The 9,792-nt window shown below is 46.0% G+C and overlaps 1 protein-coding gene across 1 annotated transcript; it reads left to right on the top strand.

Moving 5' to 3' along the window:
• The first annotated feature begins 8,007 nt into the window (after positions 1-8,007).
• LOC133467349 (insulin-like) lies at positions 8,008-8,742 on the top strand. The gene is made up of 3 exons (XM_061752115.1): positions 8,008-8,086; positions 8,251-8,443; positions 8,563-8,742. Exons 2-3 carry the CDS (start codon positions 8,263-8,265, stop codon positions 8,730-8,732), a joined length of 351 nt encoding a protein of 116 aa, XP_061608099.1. The 5' UTR covers positions 8,008-8,086; positions 8,251-8,262; the 3' UTR covers positions 8,733-8,742.
• Positions 8,743-9,792: the final 1,050 nt, after the last annotated feature.

Genomic DNA, 9,792 nt, shown 5'->3' with positions numbered 1-9,792 from the left:
TGTGTTTTTCAGACATTCCTCTGGTTTCTAATTGGATACAAGTAGGTTTAGAGTGCCATCTGTTTCTTTGGCATGCATGTGAAGGTATTGTAATGTGTGGATTTTGTTTTAATTACTTCACTAAACTAGTCAAAGTATGCATATTATTTTTATACGGGCGTACAAGCCCAACTCACCCAATATCGTACAAGTTGTCTTAACTGCTGCAACATGAATTCTAAATGTCAGAGTTGTCCAAGCTTGTTCCTGACTTTAATTAGTGATTAATGCAAGGACACACATTCATGCACACACCTCCCTCAGTCACTCTAATGATGTCCACAGAGCCATAGAGGGAGCTTTTAACTCACAAACACTCTCTGATCTGATGTTTCCTCATTAGCAACAGCCAGATTCAAGGCTAATGGAGGATGTGTTCCATAAAACCTGTGTGGTATCCCTTAGGGTTTCAACTCACATTTTTTAGAGTTCCCTTATCTGAAATTCATTAATTATGTAAAAACAAAACACAACTGTTTGGAAGCTGTCACACTTTTATTTTATTTTTTTTAAATTTATGTTTAAGTTAGTGCTGCGTCAGCACACACTACAGAAGACTAGGCCTATTAAACATTCAATAACTTTAGTGTGACTGACAAATAAAAGCTTTTGAGCAATTCAGCAATTGGCAACGTGTCCTTGTTTTGTGACCTCAAATATTTGCAAGCTGGCTTCTGTTTGCGAGTCGTGTGTGCTCATCAAGCTGCGTGTGAGTTCATCCACTTGTGGCGCTCTGCTCTACCAGTCAACAAGCTCTCACCGCATGCACGCTGTATCTGACTGAGGTCAGCTGTGCTCATAACCCAGGTGGCAAATGGAACCTGACGTTGGTAAGCAGGCCTCCCAAAACTGCGCAGGTGGTGCAGCAATCAGATGGCCAGGCTTCTAAATGGAGCTGACTGCTGCAGAACCTCCGAACAAATGAGGGAACACAAATCCAATTGCTTTTTGTGTGTGTTTAGCCTGGTCAACCATATTCTTTGTGTATTGATTGAAGTGTGACACTCTTGTTTGAACATCATTGGTACAATAGTGACCTGAACTGCAAAGACATAGTTGACAGGGTCAGTAGTGCTCCAGCAGATCATGGTAATTTTATTTTTCTCTGATATGCTTTGTATACCCCTCCTTGAGCCGTCACCTTGTCGTGGTGGAGGGGTTTGTGTGTCCCAGTGATCCTAGGAGCAAAGTTGTCTGGGGCTTTATGCCCCTGGCAGGGTCACCCATGACAAACAGATCCTAGATGAGGGACCAGACAAAACACGGCTCAAAGACCCCTAATGATGACGACAAACAATGGACTTCGTTTTCCCTTGCCCGGATGCGGGTCACCGGGGCCCCCCACTGGAGCCAGGCCTGGTGGTGGGGCTCGAAGGCGAACGCCTGGTGGCCGGGCCTGCACCCATGGGGCCCGGCCGGGCACAGCCTGAAAGGGTAACGTGGGTCCCCCTTCCCATGGGCTCACCACCTGTGGGAGGGGCCATAGTGGTCGGGTGCCGTGTGAGATGGGCGGTGGCCGAAGGCGGGGACCTTGGCAATCCGATCCCCGGCTACAGAAGCTGGCTCTAGGGAGGTGGAATGTCACCTCTCTGGCAGGAAGGAGCCCGAGCTGGTGTGTGAGGTCGAGAAGTTCCGACTAGATATAGTCGGACTCGCCTCCACACACAGCTTGGGCTCTGGTACCACTCCTCTCGAGAGGGGTTGGACTCTCTTCCACTCTGGAGTTGCCCACGGTGAGAGGCGCCGAGCAGGTGTGGGTATACTTATTGCCCCCCGGCTTGACGCCTGTACTTTGGGGTTCACCCTGGTGGACGAGAGGGTAGCTTCCCTCTGCCTTCGGGTGGGGGGGCGGGTCCTGACTGTTGTTTGCGCCTATGCACCAAACAGTAGTTCAGAGTACCCACCCTTTTTGGAGTCCTTGGAGGGGGTGCTGGAGAGCGCTCCCGCTGGGCACTCCATCGTTCTGCTGGGGGACTTCAATGCTCGCGTCGGCAATGACAGTGAGACCTGGAAGGGCGTGATTGGGAGGAACGGCCCCCCCGATCAAAACCCGAGCGGTGTTCTGTTATTGGACTTCTGTGCTCGTCACGGATTGTCCATAACGAACACCATGTTCAAGCATAAGGGTGTCCACACATGCACTTGGCACCAGGACACCCTAGGTCGCAGTTCGATGGTCGTGTCATCGGACTTGCGGCCCCATGTCTTGGACACTCGGGTGAAGAGAGGGGCGGGGCTGTCAACTGATCAGAATCAGAATCAGAATCAGAATCAGAATCAGAATCATCTTTATTTGCCAAGTATGTCCAAAACACACAAGGAATTTGTCTCCGGTATTTGGAGCCGCTCTAGTACAACAGACAGTCAATTTACAGAACACTTTGGAGACATAAAGACATTGACAAAAAAACAATTGTGCAAAAAGATGCAGAGTCCTCTAGCACTTAGAGCAGTTCGAATGGCTAATATCGCAATAGTCCGGTGCGACTGATCACCACCTGGTGGTGAGTTGGCTCCGATAGTGGGGGAAGATGCCGGTCAGACGTTACAGGCCCAAACGTATTGTGAGGGTCTGCTGGGAACGTCTGGCAGAATCCCCTGTCAGAAGGAGTTTCTACTCCCACCTCCGACAGAACTTTGCTCATGTTCCGGGGGAGGCGGGGCACATCGAGTCCGAGTGGACCATGTTCCGCGCCTCCATTGCTGAGGCGGCCGACCGGAGCTGTGGCCGTTAGGTGGTCGGTGCCTGTCGTGGCGGAAGTCCCCGAACCCGTTGGTGCACACCAACGGTGAAGGATGCCGTCAAGCTGAAGAAGGAGTCCTATCGGGCCTTTTTGGCCTGTGGGACTCCTGAGGCAGCTGATGGGTACCGGCTGGCCAAGCGGAATGCAGCTCTGGTGGTCGCTGAAGCAAAAACTCGGGTGTGGGAGGAGTTCGGTGAGGCCATGGAGAAAGACTTCCGGACGGCTTCGAGGAAATTCTGGTCCACCATCCGGCGTCTCAGGAAAGGAAAGCAGTGCACCACCAACACTGTGTATAGTGGGGATGGGCGCTGCTGACTTCGACTCGGGACGTTGTGAGTCGGTGGGGAGAATACTTCAAAGACCTCCTCAATTCCACCGACACGCCTTCCCATGAGGAAGCAGAGTGTGGGTTCTCTGAGGCGGGCTCTCCTATCTCTGGGTTTAAGGTCACCGAGCTAGTTAAAAAGCTCCTCGGTGGCAGGGCCCCCGGGGTGGATGAGATTCGCCCGGAGTTCCTAAAGGCTCTAGATGTTGTGGGGTTGACATGCCTCTGCAACATCACATGGACATCGGGGACAGTGCCTCTGGATTGGCAGACTGGGGTGGTGGTCCCCCTTTTTAAGAAGGGGGACCGGAGGGTGTGTTCCAACTACAGGGGGATCACATCCCAGCCTCCCTGGTAAGGTCTATTCAGGGGTGCTGGAGAGGAGGGTCCATCGGGAAGTCGAATCTCAGATTCAGGAGGAGCAGTGTGGTTTTCGTCCTAGCCGTGGAACAGTGGACCAGCTCTACACCCTAGGCAGGGTCCTCGAGGGTGCATGGGAGTTCGCCCAACCAATCTACATGTGTTTTGTGGACTTGGAGGCGTTCGACTGTGTCTTGTTCACGAGTGAGTGAAGAATGGAACGGGAGAATGACAGGCGGATCAGTGCAGCGTCTGCAGTGATGCGGACTTTGTATCGGTCCGTTGTGGTAAAGAAGGAGCTAAGCCGAAAGGCGAAGCTCTCAATTTACCGGTCGATCTACGTTCCTACCCTCACCTATGGTCACGAGCTGTGGGTCCCGGATACAAGCGGCCGAAATTAGTTTCCTCCGCAGGGTATCCGGGCTCTCCCTTAGAGATAGGGTGAGAAGCTCGGTCATCCGGGAGGATCTCAGAGTAGAGTCGCTACTCCTCCACATCGAGAGGAGCCAGATGAGGTGGCTGGGGCATCTGATTTGGATGCCTCCTGGACGCCTCCCTGGTGAGGTGTTCCGGGCACGTCCCACCGGGAGGAGACCCCGGGGACGACCCAGGACACGCTGGAGAGACTACGTCCTTCGGCTGGCCTAGGAACGCCTCAGAATCCCCCCGGAAGAGCTGGATGAAGTGGCTGGGGAGAGGGAAGTCTGGGCGTCCCTGCTAAAGCTACTAACCCCGCGACCTGACCCGGATAAGCGGTAGAAAATGGATCGATGGATGGATGCTTTTTATATTTAAAATAGGACAACTACAGAACTGAGGAGCATAAACTACTATATCAGCCCTTAGTCTGCCCATGTGTGACCAATACAAGCTATTTTGATTATCTACATCGTAATGCCTGCGATACATAGACATTTTTTAATTTCAGTTTTGAAGTTTTATTATGAATCTTAGTCGAAATTTAAGTCTATATTTTTGCTAGACGCTTGATTTCATTTGCCGATCAGCCATTTCTGGGATCCTGCAGAGAGGACAGGACCTCATAGTTGACCTGCACACTGGGTCTGTACAAGCAGGTGTCTCTGACCTTTTTCTTCATGAATTCAGAGGTTTGAATTTTGGTTGACTGGCCAATCCAGAGTGTAGTTTGCTTTTCACCCATAATCAGATGGGATTTGCTCCATCTTTCCCACGACCCTGAACAGGATGAGCGTTACAAAATGGAGGAACTGAACTCAGGGGTCTGTCAGGGATGCTTTCTACCGCTCAAGCTGTATGGATTGACTGTGAGGTCAACTAACAACTGAAGTGAGACCTACCAAGCTGGAGTCTGATAACCAGTCTTGAGAGTCCTAGTGCTCTTAGTCTTGTATTATGGATGTGAAACTTTAACATTAAACAGAGACCTTGGAAAAAGACTGAACCTCTTCGGTACCAAGGCCCTGAGGAAAATCCTTTAGTACTGTCAGTTTCTCAAGGAGACCACATGTGGCATGTTTTCTGGAAGACATATCAGACTCGCCGTACCTCTTCGCTAAGGCACCTTTGCTCCGGCGGTCTCGACCAAGAAGTCACACAACAGTTCTTGTCATCGGGCCAAGGCAAGCCATGTGTTATCTTGGGCAGTCACCAGGTTGGTTCCCATGGCATCCAGGCACACCACGACGACTAAACAGCATCATAAAACGAGTCAAGGAAAAAATCTGTCACACCTTCTCAAGTAAATTAATCGTTTGCTGTCTCCTGTCCTCCCCAAAGGCTGTAGTTGTTTATTACAACCAACTGTGAGTTATTTCTGGTTAAGCAACCCATGAGGTGGTAGCTGTGCAATCATTTCACTGCCAAGAGAACCAGATGGTCCGGTGAAGCATGGTAGCTAACATTTAAATGTAATAGCAGTGAAAGGGAATCAAAACAATAATTCAAGAAATCATTTACAGTATAAAAGGATGGTTGGACTAAAAATAAAGAGATTAGGGTGTCCTACTAAATACATATGCATTCTTTTTCGGTTGAGGTTGTAGTCTGTTGCTGCTTCACAATTATCACGTTAAGCCATTACTCACATACTCACCCGGGAAGGCACAGTAATGGCTTGCAGTTTTCCCAAAGAGTTCAACTCAGGCTAGCAATGTTTGGCAGCAAACCAGCTTCTTTGTTTCGCACCAACACAGCATAATATAAACACTTTCAAAATGTGAATTATACTGTATGACAAGCAGAGGTGTTTATTTGAAGGCATTTGAACCAAAGCAACAAAAAAAGAGAAAACAAAAAACGAAAACTATACTCCCAACTAGAATGTAATATAGCTTATCCACTTCTATAATAGTAAACTTACATAAAAAAGTTATATATATATATATATATATATAACAAAATATAATCTAATGGCCATAATGAAGTCCAGCTGGATGGTAGGGATAGTATTGTGTATCTAAATTATTGGGCTCATGTAGGCTTATTTGGATACATTTACATTCAAAAGTCCTACTAGCGTAAACATTCAAAACCAAATTATAATTTTAGAATCACAATACACACAAAGAAGCTTCAATTACTGGCTGAGAGTTGCTTGCAGCTTGCATTTTGATACAAAGTCACATAATTATTCAACTTGTATGCTCCACATGCTCATGCACAGTCTGACGATGTGTGACCGAATCAAATCATTTTTGCAACAATACATTTTAATTCAATCCTTACCTATTGGCAGCCCCGGACATTATTCAGTGAACTACTATACAATCTATTGTGGACTAAGATGACTTATAGTTTTAAATTGCACAGTATATAGGCTATTTGTATGCTATCTTTGATTTGTAAAATTGAAGCCATAGCAACAACAAATCTGCATGTTATCGTTTGCATTCGAAATAGCTGGTAGTGCTATTTATCACAATAGTGAAATTGAAAGAAGCCTAATGGAATGCAAAATGTGTGTGGAAATATAATCACTTTCCAACTTATGATAGACTGAACAGAATAGATTCCAAAAATAACATTAATTCTGCCATCGTGTAGGGCTATGGGCTACAAATGATCACAGAAAAACAGGACTAGTGGGCACCAATTTCCAACGTTAGCAAGAATATGGTGCCGTCTTGTGAGAGAGGTTGGGCTTCCAAGGCCCAAAAGTAGTATGGGCTATTGCAGCCATTGTCAGTATGGACATTTTCATAAATGTGATGGGATCAAATCAGAGGTAATATTTTAAAGATCATTTCCGCTCACACCGTCATAAACTGCATGTAGTGTCCGAAAGGTAAAGGTTGTAGGGTACAAGCAGTGGAAATTAGTTGACCTCCGGCTCCACAGGCCTGAACTGGACTCAACTTTTAAGATGGGGTAAGCAGCCCTCGCAACTGGGAAGGACTGCGAGTAGGGCCGATCGATGCTCCTTTCTGTCGAGATAAGACAGTTGACGTATCTCTGGCATCTAAAATGGATGCCTGTCTGCTGAGGGGATCTGGGAATGCCCAGCTGAGTGAGAGACAGACAGAGGACAAGATTGAGGGACTATTTGTAAGGGGTGGCCTGGTAACACCTCCAGTCAAATTAGAGTAGGTAAATCAGGCAATCAAAAAATACACATAGTATCTTAGGTTGATTTCTAGCTAAATCATCTTACTGACAGAAGATCCGGAAGGTGTCACTGTGCATTGCATGGTTGCTGCCCACAGGTCCTTGGATGCAAGGCATAAAATAAAGTGTCTTTGCGTGCTTCGACTGCTGCTCGTCCAACTTGGACTTTCATAAGTGAAAGACAATGGATGCATAGACAACATAAGGTTGGTTGGCCATCCATGTTCTATTGTTCTTATTTTTGTTCAGCGTCATTTGGGGGTGGGCTGTCTATGCTAGTTGACTTGGGTGTAAGGTGGCAATGGATTGATCACAACTCAATCACAGGACTGAACCATAAAGAAACAACCATTCAAATTGACACATAAGAAATTCAGTTTGCCAAACATTTTGGACAATGAGCTAAAGCCAGGTACCTGGAGGGAATCCCCCAATGAAATCTCCACAGAGAAAGGTCAGAGCTTATTCTGATTCAAGTGACTCCAGTTCCAAAGCCCAAGTCCTTCCAGATGAGCTTCTGCCGCCTCAAATCAAATCACTAAACAAAACATGTTGGTATGGATTATTTTGTATGAGAGGTTAATATATAATTATTGTATAATCCAACATTACCAACCATTAATGTTCAATCTTCCATAGCATGGCCTCACAGCTATACTGACTTTGGGACTCTTTGGTTTAGTAATTTGTGATTTTGTGCTGAGCAGAAGGAGCCGAGAGGGGTGGTAAGGTGTTTGAACAGGAGGTGATCGCATCATGCTGGCTAATTAAACATGGTTTGTTTTACTAATTGATGCTGCAAAAAGGGCTTCAAGTCCAACCTGTCATTTGGACCTAAGCAGTCTCTTAATGCTTGCTCATGGGAAAATTTGACACCGACGTCATCTGCGCACATACTACGTACGTTTTTAGGCAATGCTGGGGGTATTAATGGACAGAAGACCTCCAGCTTGATGCTGTCTTGATTTCAGCAGTCCAACACCTGCTACTCAAGCACATAGGCCCTTGTCCGTCTTCTTCTCAAACCCTTAAGGTAAGATTTTGTTTTTCACATGTAGATTTTGGTGTGCAGGCTTACAAATAAATAGAAAAGGTAATTTGTTAATGATAGTTTCATTTTGGGTTGGGTTAGCCAGAAACCATAAGAGAAGTGCGTAATGATGACAACTCTAATTGTCATACTTTTTTTGTGGATAGATCTTGTCCATCATGGCACCACTGTGGCTTCATTCCGCCTCGGTTCTGGTTTTATTGGTCATGTCATGGCCGTGTGCCAGAGCCCTTTCTTCACAACATCTGTGTGGCCCTCATCTGGTTGAGGCCCTCAATATGGTCTGTGGAGACAGAGGGTTTTTCACTAGCTCCAGGAGGGATATTGACTCTGTGCTACGTAAGACATTAATGCAAAAAAATAACTTTTGGGTCTTGATTATTTGACACTACCTAGCATTTTGAAGTATGTTCTGGGGCTTAACTTTTAGAACAAATCCACTTTGTCCCATTCTCCAGGTATCATACCACCAAAGACTGATGAGGCAGCAGCAACAGGCGATGTCAATGAGATTGTGGGGTACGCCTTCAAGAAACAAATGGACATGATGATGAAGCGTGACGGCATTGTAGAACAGTGCTGTCACCAGCCGTGTAGCATGCTGGTCCTGGATAAATACTGCAACTAAATGGGCAACATCAGCAACTCCACGATTAGCCTCATCTTTGTTACTCTAGCTTTGCAATGCTTTGATTAAACTCTTCACCTTTCTGTAATTTCTCACCAGAAGACTTGCAGGCACATGGAATATCTGCAAAGTAAGCTAATGTATTAAATATATTTTCCTAGTTTTGTGAATTGATTGTGATTCCTTTTTGTGGTCTTAGCCAGGATGTCATTCTGTTTTCTTTAGGCAGGGTATGAGACCGAGATGATTCCAGGGGTTGTAGAAAACTTTTCATTGTCATGGATATCTTTATGGTGGCACCTGGGGAAGTTTGCACATTCTCTCCATGAGTGACTTTTCTTCTGATTTCTTTCCAAAACACGCACGCTGGGGCATTTGAGTAAAAAAAAAAAAAAAAAACTCATAGGTGTGAATGTGAGCTTAAATGGTCATTTGTCCTTAAGTATTCTGATTGCCTGGCGACCTGTCCAAAGTGTACCGTGCCCTGCATCCAAAGTCAGATGGGATGTCTCCAGCTCACCTGTGACCCTGAACAGGATAAGTGCTAAAAAGTGGATCGATAGATGTACCCCGACTTGACCGAGATGCTGTAGTTGTCTATCTTCCAACAACTACTAAGATGATATTTAATTGTTTATTAGTTAAATGATTGAGAACCATATGTTCTCAATGAAAGATACAGACATTAAGTCATTTCTGTGTGAAATAATTTGTGAAAAAATAAAAAATAAAAAGTATATATTTAGAGAGAACGACAGATTTTCACAACTTTGTCATTTCCTAATTTACTGCAGCCGCAGTATTCTGTGCACATTCTCATTTGTAACCTGGAGCTTTCCACCAATTGTTGCATTTGCGGTGCACAATGAATTCAGGGTTTCAGTGGCATAGTGTGTTCCACTGAATACATGCAAAGAGCAAAAGACACCCAGAGAGAGAGTCTCTTAGTATTCCACTTGAGTTTCCATATTGCAATTTCCTGTGTGAGTCTTATTTGGAGTGAGCTGGGCTTCACACAGCTCCCTGTGCCCACCTGCTGCCTCTGCTGCTCCATCTCTGC

The sequence above is a fragment of the Phyllopteryx taeniolatus genome, chromosome 17 (genome assembly GCF_024500385.1).
Source record: "Phyllopteryx taeniolatus isolate TA_2022b chromosome 17, UOR_Ptae_1.2, whole genome shotgun sequence".
NCBI lineage: Eukaryota > Metazoa > Chordata > Actinopteri > Syngnathiformes > Syngnathidae > Phyllopteryx > Phyllopteryx taeniolatus.
This window is presented reverse-complemented; position numbering and strand designations above follow the sequence as displayed.